Genomic DNA, 25,457 nt, shown 5'->3' with positions numbered 1-25,457 from the left:
CTTACTGACAATAAAGCTCATACTGTCATTCGTCAGGATGCAGCAATATTGTTGCAATATAGGTGACTTCAACCAGTTTAACACTAAAAGTCTCTTTTTGTACGGACTTTCTATTGTAATAAATCTCCAATCTACAGGTCATCTGCAGAGATTTTGAGTTTAGTTCAGCTTTGACCGGTCACTCTAGTTTCCAATTGGAAAGCTGGAATGATTTTTGGAAAATGACCCTTTCATCAAGGAAGGATTTACTAAAAGGGTGCTCTTTTATGCTGATAACCAAGCATGATATACAGAGACTCAATCCAACCATTACAGTTTTAGCAGGGACATGAAAACTTTTTTTCTATCAAGGGTCATAAGAGGGAAAAATCTACTGAGGGCCACACAAATTAAAAGTAACTTAATGAAGTTAAAACATAAGGATTTATAACAAATAACCATCTGTCAAAGTTTTAATTTTAGGACAGAGAACAGGAAATTCTATTCTGGAAGTAAAACATATAATAAATATTCTGTTCTGTAATTAGTTCACTTAAGGAGCGAGGGCTGAAAGAAGTGGAGAAAGGAAGATGGAAGAAAGGAAAATGGACAGAGAAAGGGCGGATTTAGGAGACAAAGGTAGAAAGGGCAGGGGAAGGAAAGAGAAGGAGAGAGAAGTGAGCCGGTGCAGGATATGAGAATGGGGACTTTTTATGGGCCAGTCTAAAGACCCCTCCCAGTAAACATCCAGTAACACGTCCTTGGGGGAAGATTACTCTTCCATCTCATGTACAAGTTCTCATTTTTTATGACCCCTTACCTGGACCTGGAACTGCCCTCCAGCTACTGTTCTGGGCACAGTTCCCCCTCCTGCCCTTTTCAGGCCAACTGCCCTCCAGTCTCGATGTTCCCTGTGCTGCCTGGGCAGCTCTTCGTGCCTGCAACAGCTCATGTTCCCACCAGCCTGACACCCGCCTCAGCTCTACCACCACTTTCCCACTCAAAACACTGCTCCCAGAAATTGCTCCTGGCAATCCTCCTGGATTCTGCTTCTGTAGCTCAGAGAAGGGAGCTGGGGATTCCTCCCTTGCATCTAATTTAAGGCAATAAAAATGCAGATGGCAAGAGTCTTTTCTGGAGCCTTCATTTTCTCTCTTCTTTCTTCTTCCTCCCTCCTTCATTTGATTCCTTTCCTTCTTCTCTTCCTCTCTCCTCTGAGCTTGAAATTAGGGAGAAAAAAATTAAGAAGTGCAACAACTCTTCCAAATGATGATTATCTCTTTTATTCCTCTTCCCTCCAATGAAGTCACCACTAACTATCTGAACGTGGAAGAAGTGAGATGAAAAGAGGAAGAGGAGAATAAAGGGGAAATTAAGACTGATGTCAGGTATGGGCAGGGGAAATCAAAATCCTTTAGAGTGCTTTGCAACCATGCAGAAGTAAAAGAATAAAATTAAATCTGTTAAAGAGCAATGGAATCCCTGTTCACTGTTATTTCTTTAGCTCACACAATTCTTTTTCCCCTTTAAATGCAATAATGTATGAACCCTTTGTTAACTGGGGTGAGTTATAAATAGTATTTGCTATTCCTTGCTTACCAGCTGCTTTGAGTGTCTGATCTAGTGGTAGACAAGCATGTTTAAAGCTTTGCAATTCCCCTTGTAACAGAATCTTCCAAGCACCAACTGCGGACCCACCTGCGGTAGGCAGACTTCTAAGCAATACTCCCTGCTTCCTGGTATTCATGTCCTTGTGTAATCTCCTCCTTTTCCTTCAGTGTGGGCTGGACCTACAGACTCACTTCTAATGAATAGAACATGACAAATCTTCCAAGATTAGGTTACAAAAGGCTGTGACTTTCATCTTGCTGGCATTCCTTTGCTCTCTTTCTCACTTGCCCACTCAGATTAGGCCAGTTATCATGTTGTGAGCTGCCTTATAGAGAGGCCCATGTGGCAAGGAATTAGGGTGACCTCCAGCCAACAGCCAACAAGAACCTGAGGCTTTCAGTCCAAGGGCCCACAAAGAACTAAATCTTACCAACCACCACTGAGTGGGCTTGGAAGCAGATGCTGGCCCAGCCACCTTTCAAGACTCATCTTGAAATGACTGAGGCTTTAAGCAACACCTTGATTGTAGCCTTCTGAGACAACCTGAGATGGAGACATAGAAAAGCCATGCCTGGATTCCTGACCAAAGGAAACCACAAGATAACAAATGTGCATTGTGCAAAACCATTAGTTTTGGGGTAATTTACTATGTAGCAGTAGATAATTAATATGCCATCTTTTAAGTGAACTCTTCCTTTAACAAGGTCCTTTTTGTACCTCAATATCTTTAGGTGGGGTTCATGATTTGCTTAACTTAAGCCAAATTTTGTACCTAGAAAGTAATATTTTAGTAAAATTCTTTTTAACTACCTTGGAAGGGGAAGCTGTTTCTCATAAGCACTGGAGCATACTCATTATTTTTTTTCTACCAATCCTTCCTAGACCAGTTTGTTTCTATCTTTTCAAAACTTTCTCAGACTCCTAGAGCACCCTAATCTGACCTACATAATTTATCTTTTGCTTGTTTATTTTGCTACATTTTCTCCATATTATTGTACCTCTGCAGGCTAGACTACTGTCTTATGGTATAGTGGCTGTGACTTCATTTGGGTCCCTGAGCCAAGGTAATCATGAGTTACTTGATTATTAACCTGGAAAAGAATCAGATAGCTTATTTGGACTCATTATTGAGCTCACGCTCATTTATTAATACATTGTTTCATTTGGCTATTACTACCTGGTCAGTTGAAAGACGAGTAGTAAAACAAGCCAAAATATCCTGTCACTAGAAGTCTCATGAAACTAATGCTCCTTTCTGACATCAAGATTATCACAATAAGTTTTTGTTATGAACTTAAACCCATATGAAATATTATATAGATTGTTTTCTGGAAAATATCAGCTAGCAGCCAACATCTACATTTTTTCTATTTGCTAAACATTGTCCTAAGTGCTTTTCTTAACTCAGGTTTCTGAGATTCAGATGAAAATCTAATAAATAATTTAAAAATAATGTAAGGTTTAAATAATTTTCAAACCTAAAGAGATGAAATATATGAATCAAAGTCACATTAGGGATTGAATTACATCCAGCAATTTTTACAAAGTGATTTGAAAATATGATATATATTAAACCTTTTTCTAGTGTCACCTTTTAGCCTTGAAGGGAGCTAAGTTGTGTGTGTGGCAGGGATGGTGGTGATGGTGGTGGTTGCAGGGATGGTGGTGGTGGTGGTGGTAGTGTGGCTATTTGGTTCTTTCCAAGGTTGACAGCCAGGTAACTCATGATTATATACGATATGCCCAGGGACCCAAATGAAGTTACAGCGACTACACCATAAGACAGTCCAGTTCAGCCTGAAAGATGTACAATAATTAGACCAAATATAGAAAAATGAACAATCAACAGCTACATTGTGTGGGTATTATTTGGCTGCTCTAAAAGTTTGGGAAGGTTTCTGAGGAGAAGCTAGGACTGAACTGGTGTGAGAATCATCAGCACAGAAGAATGGTAAGTATGTTCCAGGGCTTGTGGGAAACACAGCTTCCTCTTCTCAGTTGGTTCAGAAGAATCTTTTTTTGGATACTTGAAGTAGGTCATATAAGAAAAGGGGAAAGGCAATTTCTTCCCCTTGGCCTGAAAATGTCCCTAGTCCCTGTGAGTGACTGAGGTGGAGGAGCTGCACTCTTTTCTTTCTTCTCCCAGGTCAGGCCATGCCACGGGTAGGGAGGACTGGGCTTGGGAAGGAAACGAAGGCCCTATGCGTCTGGGTGCATAAATGTTGCCAAGGAAGGGCAGGTGACCATGATCAGCTTGACCTCCAGTGGTTCTTTGAGAAGCAGGAGCATTTCCCCCCTGTGTCTCCTGCGTTAGTAGGCAGAGATGTTACCATGTCCACTTTATTATTAATAGTAAGAATAACTTTAGGTGCTATAACAATTTAATTTCCAAATTCCAGTGACTCAACACAATGAAAATTTCTCACTCACTTAATAATTCAATGTGGATGTTTTTGGTAGGCAGACAGCATTTCTCAGCTTGGAAATTCGAGGACTCAAGGCCCTTCCATCTTGGGCTGCCAATTCTAGGACCACAGAGTTCTCTGTATCCACTGGCAGAAGGGGAAAGAAAGGGTGAGAGGGCACCTGCATCTTACCTTCCTTGGCCCAGAATTGGCATGTATCACTTCTGTTCATTCCACAAGTTAGGACTAGATATTTGACCTCACCCTGAAGCAAGGGAGGGGAGGGAAATGTAGTCCCTGAATGTGTGTGTGTGTTGTGGGGAGCAGCCCCTTTCCAGCAACAACTCTACACTTTGGAAGCAGAACGTGAATCTTGGTTGGACAGGTGTCTGTCTTTGCCACACACACATTATAGATAAGGAATTACAGTGCAGAAATGTTAAAAGTTCAAAATGATAAGACTTGTTAAAGTCAAAGTTAGGGCCGGAACTCAGCCTCTTTTTTTCCCCTAGAAAATACTGACTGGATAGAATCTCAATTTTAAGCTCTATCTAAAGGGAGAGTGGTATAAAAGAGAGGAAAAGGAGCTTTTGTGGCCACAAACAGATCTTAGCAGCATTGGCATCCCCTCCCTGGGCTCCTAATTTCCAGGGTCTGCCTCCTCAGTTTGCAAGCAAGTTTTTACGTATTTAAATGGGCTGCCTGTTGGCAGCCTGTGAGTGAACAATTTCCTGAATGAAGTAGATTTCAAATTTTATTGAACAGCATCAGAATCTCCTGGAATGTTTGCAAAACATGCAGATTCCCAGGCTCCATCCCAGGGAGTCTGATTCAAACAGTTTTGGTGTAGGGCCCAGGAATCTGTGCTTATAACCAGCACCCCAGTGAGTCTGAGGCAGGTGGCCCTTGGATCACACGTGAAGAGGCATTATCTTGATTAGTATATGTTTTATGAGGTTTGCCTAAGAGCAGGTGTTGTAGATGCTCGTTATGACCTACCCAGATTTTCTCGCCCTTGCCACTTGATTACATACCACCTGCCTATTAACTGTCAGCACCTGCATTTATTTGCCAGTGGTCTTTACATGGCTTCTGGAGGCTGCTTTGCCACCCATGTGATAGGCTGGAATTGCTGGAGAATTTAACATCATGTGGGAGCAGTTCCTAACCAACAACTGATAGGTGTTGGTGTATAGATACCCCAGCTCCCTCACTCCTTGGGTGAGACAATTCTCTGGTGTGTGTTCTATACTGGCTTCTAGAGTTCCCCACTGAGATTAAGTTTTAGTTGCCCACAGTGGTACCTAGCTTGATAATATGCCCTTTATTGGCTCACTTTCCTACTTGACTCCTGGGGTTTCCTTCATCTGCCCTTGAATCCTTGTCTCAGGTTGTGCTTCTGGGGGAACCCAAATGAAGCCAGTAGAGATGCACATACATTGTACATGATAGATTCTCAGGGAATCTTTCCCATGGCTCTTGTATGCAGGTGTGAGTTGACCGTGGGATCATGGAGCACACTGCTGTCATGAACCTCATTGGCCCTATCTGATTGTCAGTCAATCATGTCCGATCTTGCTCCCAGCAGCCAGTGTCTTAATAAGCTGAGCAAATCCCACATGGTACACACCCTGCCACATGCAGATGGTCTAGAAAGAAAAATATTGTCTTAGTTTCAAAAAGAAACAAATCCCATTTCCACTTTTCCCTGTCAGCTTTGTTCCATGTGGGAGCTTCATGCTGTCAATATTTCTCCTGGGCGAGTAGCCTGAAAAAAGTTCCCAGCCTTAATAATTACCCCGAAGCAGGAATTGTGACATAAATCTCCATGTGTGGAGTATATATTACAGCTTGAGTTAAATGGACCCCAAACATATGGCATTGTTTTTTGCATTTTCTAACACATGGGCAGTTTCTCACATTTTAAATCAACTGAAAATGAGAAGATTATAGGCAAATCTTCTTGGAGGATTAACTACCAGGAAACATATTTGGCTTGCATAAATATTTGGGGTGGGATGGATGATGAGGTCAGACACTTTCTAAAGACACATTCAAGTTTCTAGAAGGTGGGAGCCCAAGAGGAAGTGAGGTGGATGACTCTGGAATCAACTGCTTGTCTGAAATGTCTGTGCTTCAGACACTTTTCCCTGACTCAGATTGCAGCAAAGAGCAAGCAGAGTCATGGTATTTGGGCTTGATAAATAGGGGTGTATAGCTGATGTCTTATTCACGTGAACATTACTGACAGGGACCGATCACTCTTGGAGACAATCTCTCTTCCTGTGCCCCAGTTTTGCTATCAGTCTGGGTGGATTATAACCTGTACATGAGCCTATGGTACTTGCTCAGGGGCTACGAGATAAAGTCATTGGAAACACTGAAGAATATATAGAAGAGCTCATTCCCTATTGACCAGATTCTATGTAGGATTTGAGTGATGGTCCCATTCTGTGTATCAAGAGTTAAACATGATGCAAAACCAAGCATCAGAATTATACTTTGCCTGAGTGTAAGTTACTTATCTGTCAGAGAACTGCACCAAAAAGGGCAGCAATGTTCTTGTAAGACACCAGTTCTCTGCATGTAATGATCAATAAGGAAAGGGCATTTCTCTCCTGAGCACCTCTCTCAGCCTTGTCAGGCCTCCAAAGCCACAGTCAGCTGTGTTGTCCTCATTATGGAAACGGGCCCACCAGAGCACCAGGGTACTGCCCTCTTGGCTCAGGCCAGGTGCAACCCTATGGGCCCACAGCTGGGCTCTAGCAGGTCTTGAAGACCATGTATGGTCAGCAGATTCTGTGTGCTCAGGGTATTTGCAGGCTTACTCTGCCTGTCCCCTCCTTCATGTCTCTTTTTATCCCCCAAATGTACTGATGCACACACAGTAAAGGGTCTAGAGAGGGATTTATTCACATCTTTGTGTTACCCATGATAACTCTGCTCAGACAGATGTCACCAGTCTGGAGTTTGGGGTGGGGTGGCTGCCTGCTAAATGAACCAAGCCACTGAGCTTACTTTACATTTCTGGGGGAGCAGGAAGCTCTTCCAGTCCCTAAGAATGTCTCCTAAGCTTCATACACAGACATGGAAACAGTGAGACCACTCAGCCCCATCTCTGCATCAATCAGAGGTTCTTCCTCTTTCTACCTGGCCTGTCCCAGGCTGTACTGGTCATTGGTCACCCCTTTCAGGGCTGCATGGTACATTCACAGTGAATTGAGGTTCCCTATGCAGAAAAGTTTGTGGACAGACGACCCAGCCCATTTTATCTCTCTGAGTCCTCCTTTCTCTCTCCAGGTGGTTGTGGCCATAAAAGAATGATTTTACAACCAAAGAGCCTCTCAATGCGGAGGGAAAGGCAGGAAATGGGAAGGAAAGCGAATGAAAGGGGAAGAGGTCCCCTGGGCTAGAAACCTGTAGATTTTTCTAAGTGACAAAGGTCAAGGGTAGCTTTATGAAACCAGTAATGAGACAGCTGTCTCCTCAACGGAAACTTCACACACGAATGCCAGCCTTGGGAAAAGCCGACAACCTCGGGGAGGAATGTGCATGGGGTTTTGAAGCCAAACAGCTCTGATTTCCGGCTCTAGTACTTTCCAGCCGTGCCTCCAGGCCTTGGTTTCCTCCTTCATCTGTAGGGTAGGTTTAACAATTTTGATCATCTCACAGAGTTTGATATGAACATTAAAGAAACCTTAGCAGAATAAGTAATATATACAGAATTAACGCAAGATACCTGTCATGATGCTTATGAAGTTCACGATGCTTAGGAACTTGAAATTTGTTGTAGAGATGCCGCTTGGGGGAAGGGGACCCTTTTTTCGGGGTCTATCCTTTCCTTTTCCATTCTTATATCCCGGAGCCGCCCCTCTCCGGCAGTGTCGATCTCTTCTTGGCTCACTCCGGCCGGGGGACGCCGCCTGCAGTTGCGCGCGGCTGCCTCTAGATGGAACTTTCTCACCAACACACGGCCAGCCCGGCAGCAGCTCGGGGCGCGGGGCTGCGCGGGGGCTCCCTCTTTCTCTCTCCCGGGCGGGTGCGGGGTGCTGGTGCCTGGGCGGTAACTAGTGGAGAGGGCGCTGGACTGTACACGTTTCTATCAGCTGGGTGCGAAGGGAATCCCGAGGTTTCCTCACAGAAACCGAGGAGCCACGCGGCGCTGCTCCTCAGGAGGTTCCCGCCTAGCGTCTGCGGCTCCTTGAATTATCTCAATAAAATGACTGTCACCGTGACCAGCTGCGCCCCCTGCTGCGCAGTGGGACCGTATTGTGTGCAACCTTGAGCTCCGGGGGCTCCGGAGAAGGCACCACCCCCCATACCCTCGGCGCGGGTGAGCGGGGGAGACAGTGGTCTGCGCCGCGGGGCAGGACAAATGGCGGAACCACGGCGCGGCGTGAGGCAAACTTTGCAGGGGACCCGCGCGGCTTGCGTGCTCTACTTTGAGAATCTCCGAAAAGATAGCGTGTGGTGGGACACTTGTCATCTACCATGTGTTCTTCACGGCGACTCTTTTCGGAGCTGTGCTCATAAGGAGGGCCCCAGGCTCGCGGGTGCTGGCTGCCGTGCCCAGGTCGCGTCGTGCGGCGCTTTCCCGCGCCGGTCCCGGGCTCGCCAGGCAGTCGGAGCCACTCGGCTCCTACACAGCCATATTCCTCCTACCCGCTCCCGCTTCTTCCCACCCTCCCTGCCCTTCTCCCCTCAGTCGTTGGGTCCTCCCTTTTCTGTTGGGGGCGGGGCGGGTGGGGGTGATTTTTAAAAATCAGAACTATTGACATTTCTGGTCTCCTCATCGCTTCGGGCTGAAGCACCGAGGGGGATCCGCCGCCCGCGTGTCCCTCTCCCTGCCCGCGCCGGGGCAGCTCGGTGACACCGAAATCCAGGGCCTCCCGCCCTTCGGGGGTCCTCCGCCCGCTTCCCGAGGTGACTGGTTGGCGCGAAGCGATTGGCGATCCCGAGCGCGATCCCGGCCGCTGCTCCTCGCGCCGCGCGGGGTGAATGGCCGCGGGCGGAGGATCGGGAGGCGCCGGGCGCAGACCAATCGCGGCCGCCGGTGGGAGTATTTGTTATTCACATGGAAGAGACTTGGCGCCGGCTCGGCCAGCTCAGCCCCCTCAGCTCCGAGACCAGCCACAAGTGCGGCCGCGGTGCTCGCCTCACCCGGCGGCGGCGGCGGCGGCGGCGGCGCTGACATGGAGCTGCGGGCCCCCCGCGGGTTTCCTCACCGCGCCCTCTGCGGGGAGCAGGGTAAGACTCGCCGCCGCGCAGCAGAAAAAGAAGAGGAAAGCAAGTGTTGAATCACGGGATAAAAAACCCCCAGCCCCCAAACTCCCTCCAAACGCCGTGCTTGCTGAAAAAGGAGAATCCCCCTATTTTATTCCCCTTTCCAATTTCTTCCCTAACACCGTTCATCGGACAGCCAGGTGCACCGTTCCTTCTCAGATCACTTTAGTGATTTGCTTTTCCAGGGCACAAGTAGACGGCCTTGCACACCCGGAGTCTGGGAGAGAACTGGCAGGCGGAGGTGACGGGAACGGGGGAAAGAGGGAGAGTGGGCGCCAGGGGGCGAGGGGCTGGCCGGGCATTGGAGCTTGATTGGGTGTCTGTTGATTTTACGTTGCAAAGAACAAGGCAGCCACCCCTCTTGCCTGCCCGTGATTACATTCCAGTGAAGAGGGTCAGAAAAGAGGGAGGCTTCGCTTGGAACTCGCAAGGCTTGGAGATGTGATCCCCCAAAAGTTTAGTCGGCGAATGGGAGACTGAAGGGTGATGGGAAGGGGGCAGGCGCGCCCAGGATGCTCGGATGGGGCGTGAAGAGGCAGGATTTTAAAGCGCTCTGCGTCGGCTTGCCTGCCCCTGGTGACCTCCTGGACCTGCCCTGGCGGAATCCGGACTTGCCCCGCCGAGATGACGAGGTACCCTGGTTTTGCAAATGTAACGGGAGGGATTTCCGAAGTTGGCGGCTTCCGGCATGAGTTGGGGTAACCCCCGCCCGCCTGAGCGTGGGCTGGATGGATGTCTAACCAGGATCTAGGGAAGATGCGGGTCGCGGGGGAAGCCGGGCGGTTTCGGGGTCCTGGATACCCGCATCTCCGCACGGCGCACTACTGCCTCGAGTTTGTGTTCTCTGAGTTAGCCCGGCGAGGTTGGGATTTCCGCGCCCCCCTCCTCTTTGTGGCTCTCTGGAAAACGCCGGAGTTCCCTGTCTTGTTGGGGTTGCGGGGGAGGAGGAAAGGTCTCGGGGATCTTGTTTGAAAAGCAGAGGCAAATGCGCCCCGACAGCTCTAAAGCGGCTCCCGCGGCCAGCGTGGCCCCAGTTGCGGGCGCGGGCGCTCGGGCGGCAGGTGCGCCGGGGGCGGGGGCGCTCGTGGCCTGGCGGCGCGCGGAGGCTGAATCCCCGGAGCGCCAGGGGACCCGGGAAAGGCACGAGGAACCACGTACTGCCCCTGCGGCCCCGGGTGTGCCCAGAGCCCGGCTTCAACAGCCCAAGGAACTGAGAAGAAAAAGGAAGATGCAGTGGGGAAGTGAGGACCAGGGGCGGGGTGAGTGCCTGCTGTCTGAGGGAGAGATAGAGAGAAAGGGACAGAGATGATAGAGATAGAGACAGAGTTAGAGACCTCTGAGCCTCACCAAGCGTGAGCCCATCTGTTCAGTCAAAGAACTGGGAGATCCCTTGAGGTTCGTATAGTTGGTGATAATATGACAGAATCCCCCCCCCCCACGCACAACACCAACATCAACAACAAAAAAATCCCGTCTGTCTGACACACTCCCTTGGTGCGTGTGAAATGCGGAGGGGCGTGAGAGTCACCCAGTTGCGCAAAGCGGCACCCCCGTGCTTCCCTGAGGGATTGGTTCCCCCTTGGCCCAAATTGTGAAGCCTGGGGTCAGAGGGTGTCTGCGCGCTCAGGATGGCAGGGGTGAAAATAGACCCAATAGCCGGTTGCAGAACCCCCAAACCCGTCAGTTTTCCAAGAAAGTCCCGCCCCGGGAGGGAATGCCTGTTTGCCATTTGGGGAGTGATCCTTTCCCACAGACCTGACGGTGTGGGAATCTCGCGAACACCCAAGAACCACTACGGTCTCGGCCACTACCGCTGTTGAATACAAATCCTGCCAACTGACAGAACTAGAAAACCGGGTCGGTGGTGGACATACTTACAAGAAAAATCATGAATGGGAGATATGCATTCCAATGATAGCTTGTATTTTGCTTGAAAGAAAAATAGAATAAGAGCCACCAGCAGGTAGATCTTGGATAAACAGCTTATTGCACTTGCCTGTAATTTCCATTTTCCTTTATGAAATTGTTTGTCAATAATTGCAAATGGCTACAGAAACCACTTTAGTTTACCTTGGTCACTTGCTTGTGAATAGTATCGTGAAAGCTCTCTATAGGAGACAGAACCAGCAGCGTGAAATTCATTCTCTGGTTCTTGAAAATATGTGGTTTGATAATTTTGAAAAGAAAAGCCTTATCCATCAGGGAAAATGAACCAAGATTTTTTAAAATTTGGTTTTCCTATTTTAGAGTCAACTACAGGTTGTACCATGTCTAAGATAAAGACAGATAATTTTTGCTTTTAAATAAGGGATGTGGGGAGAAATAGGTGAGGGGAGGCTCTGTAAGAGATGATTTACCCAGAATAAAGAAAAAGATGATAACACCGCTCTATACTGTTATTTAGGCTCAATTTGTTCTATTTAGTTTCTGCTAGCTAGTTCTGCCCTATTATGGTCCCTTTGCAAGTTATGGCTGCTTGAATAATTCTAAAAACATCTAAATCCAAAAGAAATAGAAAAAGGAATAGCTGAGCTCCAATGAGTGCAGGAGAAAGTTAGAGGTCTGGAGAGATATGCTCTTTTCAAAGCTGGCTGGGTAGGTTGGAGCTGCTGTAGGGCTTGTTTAATTGGTATTTATGCAGCAAATAACCCAGCTGACATTCACATTGGCAATTGCGTGCCAATCTTTGTGTAAGAATGTTCCATTGTCTTCAGGGCATGAGGCACAGAACACTACTCACATGCTGGTGATAGCAATGAAGTTTTTCCTTCCAAGTTTCTTTCCTGCCATCTTCCTTGGGTGGAAGAATACCTAACATAAAGAAGACCTTGCTTTAGTCCAGAGAATTGAGTTGCTCTGTCCCAGTGTCTTAAAAGAAGATGCTGCACAGATTTATCTCTTCCTGGACCCACAGCAAAGACCTGGCCACATCTCCTGTGGAGTACCCTGGCTTGCAAAGGTTCCAGAAACTCGTTAGTTTCTTGTTAGACCCTGGTTAGGCATCACCAGACTCACATATGTGATTTGCTTAGTCAGGATCGTCACTTCATGTTGTTCCAGGAGAAACTGTGAGCAGAGAGCCAGCCAGATCATATTGTTTCCATTTCAAGAGGGGGTTTGCTCTGGTAGGAGTTGCAATTTAGGCTTGGGCTTTCTTTCTCTCCCTTTTTCCTTCTGTCCTTTCCTCCTTTCCTTTCTTTCTTCCTCCTCTGTTTTTTTCTCCGAGAGACGTTTTCTTTGATTTTCATTTTCTGCTTGGTGCTTTGACTAGTTGTGACGAACTCACCCACTGACTGGGAAGGACCTTGAGCATAATGTTCTCTCATCCCAGGATGTGCTTTGTAAGTGGTGGGCATTACTGTTGGAGTGACCTGAGTGTCACCATTGAGAGGCTCCTGACTCATGGCTCTCTACTGTGGCATGTTGTATCACCAGTCTTAAACACTATTAATGGTGATATTTCTTTGGTAAAGAAATCATAGCTCTCCTAGGAATCATCCTGAAAATGCAGATGTTCCAGTTGGGGAATGACAGTAATGCATCTTTAGGTTTTGATACCTGCTAATGAATCCACTCACTCCCTGGGGAGGGCCAAAGTAGTGAGAGAACAAGGTCTTGAGGTTGTGACCTGGTAGGAAACATCTGCATCAGCCCTGATGTAGGGAGGAGACCCAGCTCTGGGGAGGAGAGGGAAGGGTAGGGCTGGGCAGCAAGTGATCAAAAGCAGGAAGATCTAAGAAAGGCCCAAGAGGAGTACGTGGTGGTTGTTGAGCACATGTGTTGCCAGTTTCCTACTTTTCTGGGAAGGGTTGTGCCTATAGCTAGAAATCTGCTGGCTGTATATTGGCTGACTTGCACAGTGGCAGAAGCCACTTACAACTTGGGAAGATTTCCTATTGTCCTATTTTCGCTGCAGAAGAATATCTTTTTCACCACTTCCTTCAGAATAACCCTTTGGAGGCTCCAAGTGTCCATGACCTTCATTTCTCCAGGTCAGACATTGTACTTCCATTGCTTTTTCCTGTTGCGTCCTTCTTTCCAATTTTTCTTCAAGCTCTGTGCTCTCAATGTGGGCTCTTTAGGGTTGATTCCTTGGACATATGACTATTGTTAAGGTCTGACTAGCTCTGAGGGTGATGGGAAAGTGGTTTTCTTAGATTTTCCAAATATAATACTCCAGTGAAATATTTTAGTTTTAGGACTGATTATTAAACTAACAGTATTTCCTGTACATTCTTACAGCACTTGGCAATTTATCAAGTACTTTTATATACATTATAATCATTTGATTTCACAACATAGAGGAAGGTAGAAATCATTTTTCATTTTAGGAACAAAGAAACTGAGACCAGGTGAAGTGACTTGTCCAATGCCATACAGTAAGTACTGGGGGAATGAGACTAGAACCAGGATCTCCTAGGACCCCAGGATGTCCCACTCACAGTTCACATTGTCACATCAGGGTTAGCTCGATATCCACCATGGTCTCCTGCACCCAGGGAAAGAATCTAAAAGTAGTCCTGCATGTTAATCCTGGCCTGAGACTTTAGACACAGTCATATATTTTTCCATTTTCATGTTCCTCATATCCCAAATGGGGGCTGTGATACCAACCTCATAGGTGTATTTTAAGAAGGAAATGAAATAATGTGTGTGAAACTCGAGGCACACTGTAGGCATTCAGTAAGTGCTAGTGTCACCTCTTTTCCCTCTTATTTTCTGATATGTACTGTAAAAGTGGCTTCTCATTACTTTAAATATGGTCTTTTATGTAATAGCTGTGTTATTGGAAAAATAAGGTTGCAAATTGAATTCTGCCAAATCAGATTGTTTTTTAAATGCATGGGATTTAGCTATGTAAAGGAAACCTGTGGCGAATTCTTCTGTAATGCAAATAATCACTTTCATAGTTGTCTGTTTAGTAAGTTCAGCTTCTTCTGTATTGGATTTTCTTAATATGGGACTTTCTTACGTCGAAGAGCTTTCGTAACCTTCTCTCACTAATGGTAAAAAAGTCACTCAGCTTGCAAACAAAATCAGTTACTATGTTTAGTTGACAAAGCCTTGCTCTGATGTTTGAGCATATCTGATATTCTCTTATTATTAAATAATAGAATCTCAGAATGAAAAACTGGAAGATACCTTAGAGATCGGATGGTCTATCTCACTCATTTCATAGATGAGGAAATGGAAGCACACAGATGTGAAGGGACATGTTCAGTGTCACCAGCCAGTGATTGTTAGACAAGGGTCCAATTACAGGCCTCTGTTGTCAAGGGAGAACTCTGTGTCCCATCCCCACTTTGCCCCACCAAGAATCCGTGGCCATGCACACATGTTGCAGCAATGGAGATGATACAGAAATAGGATGCATTTTCAAAAACAACAAAAAGAGTTGCAAGTGTGGGCAGTTTTGTGAATTGATGACAATATGCAGCTTAACCTTTTTGTTAAGGAGCTGAATGGAATGCATCATAGGAATACTGCTTTGGCCTTTTTATGAGAAAAAAATTACAATTCTTGACTAATGATATTCCTCAGCGAGGATTTAACCATATCATATCTTAATTTCACTTGCTAAGTGCCAGAGGAAGACATGACAGTAGGCCCTTGATAGACCCTACGTGTTTTGGTGGGTGTGTTCCCACTGCATTAGGAAACCTGATTTGAAGCACAGGTGTTTGGATGAACTGCAGTGAGTATGCTCAGCCCCCTGAGAGATTCAGAAATCACCCTCTCAAAAATGCCCCAAGATTGTCCCTTCTTAATCAGTACATTATTGTGCTTTGAGAACTAACCATTGAAGGTGTACAGATTTCTGGAAGATTTCAGTGGAGGAACAGGGCCCTCCCCTTCACTGGTGTGGCCACAGCAAGCCCTTGCAGCATTGGGGCTTTCTCCAAGGGCAGGACCCACTCTGGGGACCTGAGGACTTGGCAGCACTGCCACTCACTAGCTCAGGGTTTGGGGCCATACTCGACCCCTCAGAGTCTTCTTTTCTTATTTACATAAGAGCTAATGATTGGTATATGAAAATTCATGGAGATGCTAAGTTAGGTACTTGAGACTTTGGTACAGAGAAGGCAGGTAGAAATAAAAAGAAGCAGAATTCTAGGCTCTGGCCCATGAGGAGGTGTTCTTACTACTGGCCTTTCAGGAAACAGCCAGAGCACTATTAGGGATCCACAGACTCAAGTTCCAGCCAGAGGGCCTGCTCCCAAGAGCCCCAGGTCTTTGAGACTGCCAACGGAAAGGCTAATGATATATGATGTATGGTGTGCTCGGGATGGGCTGGGAGAGAGTGTACAGGAAGGGGTCTGAGGTTCATGGTAAGCTTCCCCACAAAGTTGCATGCCCCCCACCTCCCCTCCCTGCCGCAGGGCTCAGACATAGTCCAGGATGTCTGCTTCCCTGGGAAGTTGGTTTCTGGATTGCAGGCCTCACACCTTGCAGAAGTCCATCAGCACAAGGAAGGTTTCTACCAAACCCAAAAGGAAGGTCAGTTTTAGAGAAAAGCTGTTACACTTTAAATTAAAGACAGAACACAAAGTAGAGGTATTTGTATCTATAGCACAAAAAGACTACAATTTCTTTAAAACCTAGTGATTCAAACTAGGATGAGTTTGGATCAGAGCTCACAAGAATTGTATAAGAACAAGATTAGGCAACTTAAGATTACACAATGAAACCTAATTGATGTAGTTTTTGTAGTTTTTCACAAACTTTCAGATATATTTTTCTTAGAATTTAAAAGGGAAACTAAACCTTCTAGCCATCAAGAGTCTGTGATTTTTATGACAATGTATCAGATTTAGAAATAACTGCAATATTTAAATATTTTATAAGTAGCTCTGATTTTATTTTTAAAGTGACAAACAAAATTCAGTAAAAATCTCACCAACTGGGCAAATACAGACAACGTTGCTCTGCTTTAGTAGAAAATGAATTACAGAGTAGGTCAGCAACAATAGCTCCTGTCTACTGAGCATTCACCCTATACCAGATACTGTGCTTTCCACATATGCTATTGTGACAGGTTCTATCACCCCTTTACAGACAAGAAAAATCAACCTTCAGAGAGGTTACATGCAGTTAATTCTATGTTGCAGAGGAGGAAACTCAAGCAAAAATTCATGTGAGCTGTTCAGTGTTCAATAAATGAAACTGAAATAAAACCAAAACTGAGCCTCTCGTTTTCCATTTCAGTGCATTCATCCATTAAGCAAAACTGATTCCTGCCTCACTGCTATTCCTCCCCAAACCTTTCCTTAAATTAGAGCTCCAAACAGACCTGTGAGATATCAGAGACTAAACATTATTGCAAACACCAGTTATTTCAAAGGCAACTCAATTTTATTACTTTCAGAACTCTACAACACATGGAACTAGGTTAATGCCACATGAATAGATAGGTAAGGATGCTTTGTGATTAAAAGATGGACTGTTTATATATTTGTCTATAATTGAAGACCATTTATTCTCTTAAGTATTTTAAGTACCTGGGAGGTAGCTTGGTGTAATAAAGAAAGGTTGGTCTTTGGAGAACAACAGGTTGCATTCGTTCCCCCGTTAAACGTTTCTTGTTCTCCTTATTTATCTATTCATTCTGTGCTTTGTCAGAGTAAGGGTCAACCCAGCCATGTGGACTTAGTCTCAAATTCTCAACTAGTGATTGGAGTTAAAGAGGTTTAACTATCATGTGACTGGTTTTCCTTGTGAAATTGTAAAACATAATCCTATCCTTGATGGGCCATCAGTATAATTTATGGTCTATCACTTAAATGGCTTCATCCAAAAAGTCAAGTTGACTTTCTAAATATTTCCTTTTGTGGAATGTTTGAGATCAGGCTGTTGTTGAATCACAGATTTTCTGAGGGAGAAGCAGCTGTCAGGAGAATTGAGTGTGAGGGTACTTTCAGTTAAGTGGTGAGAAAAATCAGGAAAGGACTAAGTATTTTGGGGCAGCATAGAGGAAATCCAAGGCTTAGCGTGTGCTAGGAGCAGGGAATACTTGTCACAGGCAGCATAGAACTCTATCAGCAGTGTGGGCTGTTGGTTGGCCAGGCCTCCAGCTGTACAATCAGACAAATGGGGCATTGGACTACTATGTGCTCCCTTTTCTAATCTGAAAGTGAAAAAAGTGCAGCTTTCTCTAAAGGTGTGTGGGCATATGTTCAGTTGTTCCCTAGGGAGGCCCCATTCTTTCTTTTGGGACAAGGAGGGCAGAAAGAAAATTTTATGAATTGGAACGTGAACAAGTGAATGGAAAATACAACCAGATGTTAGTTGGCTAGGGGAGAGGAGAATTGTTCAAATTTCAGGTTTCAAACTCATATATAAATAGTTTAGAAGTGAGCATTAGATTAACCATCCTGCCAAAGTAAATTGTGTGTTAATTAATTTTCTTAATTATATGTGCATTTCAAATCTCAGATTCCCTATGTTAAGTCAGTTTTCATTTTTAGTTAAACATCTTCGAAAGTCCTTTGACAGAATCTTATGGAATTCTTTGAGGATGAAGGCCCTAGAAAAAACTTTTTCTATAGATTTGCCTGTAGACTTTTTCACTCCAGGTTATTTCTAGTCTTGATGAAATAGCTGTTTTCCCCACTGAGTCAGACAAAATTAAGAAGCTCTTCAATTGATCGCCAGCTCTGATTTGCTTCTGGTGAGTCTGGGATCAAGGCCTGTTTACTTCAGAACTGTAAGCATACCCATTGCTTCCACCCTGACAAATTAATTGGAAACCCTGACTGTGGTGATAGGAATATCTTCACACATAACCCTCCCTACATGTTTAATTTTCAAGTCTTTGTTTTGTTACCAGAGAGAAATAAGATAATTCATATGAAATAGCTGACATTCTGTGTTAAATTTTTTCATAAGCTACAAAACTTACACATTTTTGAGTTCTTTAGGTGGATTTCTTTCTTTCTTTTTTTTTGTAATTGAATAATCACTTTTTCCCACTGGGAAATCTGAGGCACCAAAAAATGTCATTAACAGATGACTGGCTTGTTGAATACATCACAGAAAATAACCTTTCATTATGATTTTGTTGATAAAATTTAAGTGCTAAATTCAGATGGCCATAAAAAATAACAACAGATTTGAAAAGAAATAATGCCATCCATTCACAGGATTTTTACCTTCATGGAAATAGGATTTATTGAAATAAAATGATAAATAAAAATACTTTCTGGCTTGGGAGAATCAACCTAATTTCTGATACTTTTCTGTTTCCCTCACTCCAAAAGTGTCATCAATCTCCCTGTTTAGATGCAGTGCAGCCAGGTGTTCAGAATCACTGGGGGACAAAAAGAATTACTTTCTTACTGAATAGGAGAATTTTTTTTTTTAAAGAGCTTGGTGTAAACAGGGCTTAAAAATGTGAAAAATGTAGACCCACTGAACTGAACCCTCCTTTTTTCCCCTCCTCCTGCCCCTCAGGAATAATTCTGCTACAAGGCTGACTTCAAGAACGTGAATTGTTGACCTCATCCCAACATTGGAACCTCAGATGTTATTCTAATTTTTGCACCATTCCAGGCGAGTCGACTTGATAAGGAAACAAAATTGAACCTTAGGGGTCTGATGGAAATTCACTGTGACGTTTAAATCAAGAAAACTTGCTGATGCCCACAGAGCCTTTCCCCCATGGGCCCTGATGGTAGCCTCCAGAAGGTGCAGCCACAGGTGGTCCCCCTTCTTCTGTGGCAAGAATAAACTTCGGGTCTTGGATTGTAACACCACCCGTGGAGAAAATGGTATGTGAGGGAAAGAGGTCAGCCTCTTGCTCTTGTTTTTTCCTCTTGACTGCCAAGTTCTACTGGATCCTCACAATGATGCAAAGAACTCACAGCCAAGAGTACGCCCATTCCATACGGGTGGATGGAGACATCATTTTGGGGGGTCTCTTCCCTGTCCATGCAAAGGGCGAGAGAGGGGTGCCTTGTGGGGAGCTGAAGAAGGAAAAGGGGATCCACAGACTTGAGGCCATGCTTTATGCAATCGACCAGATTAACAAGGACCCTGATCTCCTTTCCAACATCACCCTGGGTGTACGGATCCTCGACACGTGCTCCAGGGACACCTATGCTTTGGAGCAGTCCCTAACGTTTGTGCAGGCTTTAATAGAGAAAGATGCTTCTGATGTGAAGTGTGCTAATGGAGATCCACCCATTTTCACCAAGCCCGACAAGATTTCTGGCGTCATAGGTGCTGCAGCAAGCTCTGTGTCCATCATGGTTGCTAACATTTTAAGACTTTTTAAGGTAAGTAAAAGCATTGTCTTTCTGACCATTGCAAAAGGACAGTGAATCATTGTGAGTCCAACTGCAGGTTTAAGAAGAAAGCGAAGATGGGGAAAGTGCTCATAGACCCTCTCAGTGTCACCAGGTTCCTCAAATAGGGCGTTCTGAGTGTGGGTTTCTACATGAGTTGGTTTAGTTCTATTATTGACAATCAATTGGATTAATTTTGACTGCTTTTTTTTTAACCCCAGAGAGAGAGGTGATAAGTTCTGTGACATATTGGGTCCTCGCCATCTTGGGATAATCTCCTTATTAGACTTACTTTAAATCAAAGCAAGCATTTTAAAAGAGCATAATGAGCTCTTAACACATTTATCATACAAAACATCTCTATGATATTTGAACTATAAGATACTTCATGAAACTTCTTTAAGGTGGGATGCTCTGTTATGACAAAGTTCCTTTGTAAAGCAACAGTATTTATTACTAATGTGTAGATGAAAGTGACACTCTAGGAGATAAGATGGCCATAAAATTGTCAGGCTTATTGTAACTACAATAGAGCAGAACCTCATTAATTCAGACTGCTCTGATATAGACTTGGAATAATTATATATAATTCTTATTGAGTTAAAAGTTAAAATTTAGCAGGATAAATGAAGACTTTTTGATTTAGGTTTCATGATCTATTACCTATACATTGCAATTATATATTGAATGAAATTGGCAATATGAAATCATATAGGTAAAAACACTTTGAAAAGTATAAATTGCCATGAAAATAAAGTTACTGTAACTCACTATTTTCACTAGCTTTCTCATTTTATTTCTTGAATAACCATTATGTAGTCTTTTGTAATAGACATAATTTGTTTAATTGAAAATGCTTTTCACTCTGATTTCTTACTCAGTGGCACATGACTTTTCCAACTTAGTCTGAATTAATGAGCCTTTGTTTTATATTATGAAAAACTATTCCTATGCATGTTAGATTTAAAAATATTAAAAGAATATGGAGAAGTCCAACAGATGACAGATATTGTGACAAAAATGAGCAAAGTAATGGAAAACTTTACACAAAAGATGAAAGGAATTGAATCAAATGATTTCTGATTTGTAAGATATCTTGTCCAGCCTACTTATCGTACTATAATTCTCTCTTTAACCTCCCCTGGAATGGCTGTGCAGCCTTGGTATGAATTGCCTTAGTTTAGAGAAGAAAATGCCAACAGGCAGCTTAATGGCTATTTTCAGATTGATGAAATTTTCTTAAATGAGGAGGATGCTGAGCAGAAGCTCTCTGTGTCTAAGGAGTACTGAAGAGGCACAAACAGCCTTCAGGGAGTGCTGGAGACATTTGAGCAGGACATTAGGAGAGCCTCTTGGCAATGAGAAGGACACAGAATTAAAACAGGCAGCTAAGGTTGCTTTAATTTTCCATCTCTGGAAACCTTCAAGGCAAACTAGGTAGTTGTTAACAATTTCTCTTGGGTTAGCTGACTCCTTGCCTGGAGGCAAGATGCAGAACCAGATTTTCCAGGTTTCCTGCAATGTCCTGGGATCTAGGATTTCTTCCAGCAGTCCCAGCTCTGAGCCACATGGCATTTTCTGCTCTGGGGTGGTGTCCAGCACAGAAACTTTCCCAACTCCCTTCCCTGGTTTGAACTCCCTCCTCACCTGCTCCAAAGCATCTCTTTTCTGTTCTTAACTCAGTGGCTGTGGCTCAAAAGCACCCACTTTTGGAGAAAAGAAAAACCTTCGTGAGGGTCTTTCCCTTCCCATTTCCCTCCCCTTTTACACCAATTCTGGTTCCCATCAATCCCATTAACTCCTGTGAAACCTGTCTTTTTACTGGAGTCTGGTGCCCAGCCGAAAGTGGGATTTGAGTGGGGTGGAGGAGGTTTTCAAAGCTTGTTTACATTAATTTTTGCTGCTTATCTGTAAAATGAGGGTAATGATAAGACTATGTTAGGTTGTTGGGTGTGTTTAATGAGAAAATGCAGGTGAAGTCTTCCATCCAGACTTGGCCTTGTCCTTTGGTTCCTTGGGCTGCTGAAGGAACCTTTAGACCATCTGAAGGCAAGAGGAGAGTTTTGTTTTATGCAGGCTGGACCTGGCTTCTCTCTGCTCTCCTCTTCCCTCACTGGCCAATTCTCTTACTCTCTTGGGTAATCCTGGAGGGACCTTATCTGACTGGGTGATAGAATTATTATTGACTCCTTGGGCAGAGTCCAGTGCTCCAGGCCAACTCTTGAGACACTCTTGGCCAGCACATGCAGGGGCTGCTCTCCCTATCCTTGGCCAAAGTGCAGAGAGTGGGTCACTTTTAGCCAGGCAGAGGCGCTAGTTATGGTAGGTGTCATAACTAATATGATCAGTACACTGGCCCACACAGCAAGCACTTAATATGTGAAAGCAAATCTACTTATTAACCAAATTACTGGACTTGAAAAATTCATCTTATTCGAAAGTCAGTCAGTGAGAGGGTGTAGGTGCCCAGCCCATCTTCTGGCTGACATGGAACCATTTGAATGTGAATTAAATAATAGCAACTCATCATTGTTGTGCTACTTTAATTTCCTTTGGTGATTTATACTTGACCTTCAGCTAACACTCCACAGTGATATTAATTATGAAATAATGATGGTCACTCTTGGGATAGAAAATTGTCCACTTTATGTATGGATGTCTTCTGTTTATACACATATGCTAGGACTGACATGAAATATTAGAAGGACTATCAAAGGAATGATAGGCAGTGAATGCATTGGGGATTGACATACAGTTCCATTTTGAGAAGTAATAATTTTCTTAAGCCAAATGCTATGACTTGAACAAAAATAAATTTTAGGACATCTTTATGGAGCTGGGGCCCTTCGAGGATAGCGTAAGACACATAGTATCTAAAAAGATACACAGAAATCAATGCATTGCCACTTATTCCTGGATTAATGGAGTTAAAGAAGTTACTTTCCACTCCATTGTGGAAAACATACAAACAATTAACTTTGATCATAAGGGATACAAACCAGGTCTTAATTCATGGATTTATTTATTGCCCTGCTCAGCAATAAACAGGAATTGGGGTTTTAAGAATGTGTCTGGGACCTGATTAAAATTTTATAGAAAATATTTGGGACAAAATTGGAAGTAATCTCCAAGTGTCTCACTTCTCTTTTTTTGGAAAACCTTGGGAAGGTCATGTCTTTGCCTGCAGGCTCTGCCTGAACTAAACCGTGAAGGAGACAAAGTCTTACAGGCATTGCCGTCTATCGCTTTCTCCAGGCTTGTGCTTCCCGTGGTAGCCCTTGCTGTCTTTGTATTCCTCAATGTTCTCCCAGTCAAAACTTGATACGAAGGATCTATGTATTATCAGTCATCTGCATGTTAGTGTGTCTGTGTTTAAGACAGAGGAGGATTTTATTTCCCACAGGATCACTAATGGTGAATGAAATGATTTGTCTTTGTAAAGGAGATCGTGGCATCAGTGGGGGAGGTTCATTTAGTCCCCACAGAGACTGTACCTCCTAGATGGCCACCTTGTCTGCCTGGAATGCAGGGGGCCCTGCTCATCTGATCTACAGGGAAGTGGTGTCCTTTCTTTGTTTCTCTTCTTATCAAAGCTCAGAAGCAAATGAAAACATTGGCCCCTCTAAATTCAGAGGAGGGTTGGCCAAGGGGCTGGAGCTGGACACAGCCTGGGAGCAGAAAATGCTTTGTGGCCTTGGCCCATATGATGCTGACTGCCCTGCTAGACCAGTGGTGCTCAACCCCAATGTGAGGTGGAGTTCATGCTGTTCTCGCCTCACTGCCAAAGGAGTATGTGTTGGATTATCAAAACAACCCAGGAGGCTTTTAAAGTGGCAGGACCCAGTGACTGCGGTGTTTTGGGAGTGGAACCAAGTTTGAGAGCCACAGAACGAGGCTTTAATGATCTGAACTTTCTAGAAGCACTACTGTGCCTTAAACACACATACACACACAAGCACATACATGCCCATACATGTCATATATCTGCTAACATGGGGCAGAGCAGTCACCTGCGTGATTCTTTGACCCCTGTCGCATGTTAATGGCTTTAGATAACAGTAGTATCAATTAGGATAATGTGACATGTAACTGCAGAATAGCAAACCCAGGAAGGTCCCATCCTGTACAAAGGTACAAAGGACACCTCAGGGGCTCCTGTATTGCAGAGAGCCCAGTGAAAAGAGGGGCCCAACTCTCAGCAATTGTGTAGTTTGAAAAGAATTAAAAAAGAAAGAGGGAGCCTTTTGGGCATGTTGACTGGGAAGCACATAGATTAACTTTGTGTTTTATGAAAGGCTCAATTTTTTCTCTTTTCTAGAACATTTCCACTCTTCCCTTTTAAACTAGAGAAGATCTATTTCTCCAAACACTAATCATATGTCTTACTTTAAGAAAAGATTGAACATTCTAAGTTAAAAATAGCACATTGATGCTGGAGGTAACGCACATTAATGTCCGCAAAGATGCATTGGGTTAGAAGAGGACAGTGTCAGATATAATTCCTCTCTCTTTTGTTTTTTTAGTTACACTTTACCTGGATTGTTGATTTTCTACTCTTGAAGGATAGGGGTTAGATAGTCTGTAGTGTATCCTTCCCAAAGCAATCAAATGAGACTTTTAAATAGAAATCCATTTGTGGGTAGGCTAGATAATTTCTCCCCATGTGGAAGTGTGCTGGTTATAAATGGCTAAAATTGATCTTCATGTGAAGTCAATGAAGTACAGAGAAGCACCCCATTTCCCTGGAAGTCTTTGCCTACCCATGCTGTGTTTACCAAGATATTTTTCTTCCAAGAGACTCTACCAACTACAGTAACCACTTCCATAAGGCCAAGTGTTTTGAGAGTTATTTATTGCACACAATGGGCTAACTATAAAACTATGAAAAGGTAAAGTTGCCATATCTGGGCTCATCAAGTTAGATGGACAGACAAATGAGTGCAGCCAGTAAACTCAGCAGGCAGTAACATTTCATGTTCAATCTTATTTGGTGGCAAATAGATAATGAAAATTGGAAAGATAGACTCCTTCAGTCAATCCTTTGGTACTGTAGCAAGTTCTAATTTAACTTTGAAAAGAGCCCACTCTCCTTAGAGGAGAGATGATGGGTACTCTTTCTTATAGTGATCCAAAGCAGTGGTATTGGGGGAGAATGGCACTGCCCATGGTGAGCAGCACTTAAACTCACAGCCAGAGACATCTGTCAGAAATGCAGACTTGGTAATATCTTTCCCCTTCTTAAAACTCTTTCATGGCTACTGTTACTCCCAGGATGAAGGTCCACCTCTCTTTTGGAAGTCTTTTCTCACTTTCCTTGACTAGGTTAAGTTTCTTTGTTACATGTAACAAAGAAGCAGCCTGTTCTTCTTCTTAGCATTTATCCAACTCTGTTGTAGTTATTCACTTGTCTGTATCCCCACTAGACCATAAGCAATGAGGGCAGGATCCATGTATGTTTAGTTTGTTGCTGTATTCCCAGCACCTAGCATGGACCTGTCTGGGAACCCAACTGATGTTTGTTAAGTAATGAATGAATGAATAAACCATCTCTCTCTACTCCTTCCCTGATCGCAGTCTCAATATTGGAAATAATATGTGTTGGGTAGATAGGAAAAAAATAGAATTTTTGTTTTACGTTTATCCTCTTTTAGAAAAAGGAACAGAAGGAAGGAGAAGGGGAGAAAGAAAGAAATATGATATATTTTGGGAGTTCCTATTTTCATGTGCTTTCCCATTTTCCTACAAATTCACATTTTCTCTAAACAGATTTTTTTTAACATTAAAAATTTGCATTGTATATTTCAAAATTGCTAAAAAAGTAGATTTTAAATTTTTCCACCACAAAAAGTATGTGGTGATGAATTTGTTAATTAGCCTTATTTAATCATCCCACATT

At 43.9% G+C, this 25,457-nt stretch overlaps 1 protein-coding gene across 1 annotated transcript in view; it reads left to right on the top strand.

Moving 5' to 3' along the window:
* Window positions 1–8,745: 8,745 nt before the first annotated feature.
* The window catches only part of GRM8 (glutamate receptor, metabotropic 8), a 156,302-nt gene continuing 139,590 nt past the window's right edge, over window positions 8,746–25,457 (top strand). The window contains exons 1-2 of the mRNA XM_012660447.1: window positions 8,746–9,242; window positions 18,729–19,552. Of these exons, the coding sequence (XP_012515901.1) occupies window positions 19,043–19,552 (510 nt within the window). The 5' untranslated portion in view covers window positions 8,746–9,242; window positions 18,729–19,042. The remainder of the gene's footprint in view (window positions 9,243–18,728; window positions 19,553–25,457) is intronic.

Source organism: Propithecus coquereli, unplaced genomic scaffold, assembly GCF_000956105.1.
Source record: "Propithecus coquereli isolate 6110/MARCELLA unplaced genomic scaffold, Pcoq_1.0 Scaffold669, whole genome shotgun sequence".
NCBI lineage: Eukaryota > Metazoa > Chordata > Mammalia > Primates > Indriidae > Propithecus > Propithecus coquereli.
Note: the sequence above shows the minus strand (reverse complement) of the source record. Positions and strands in the feature narration are given on the sequence as shown.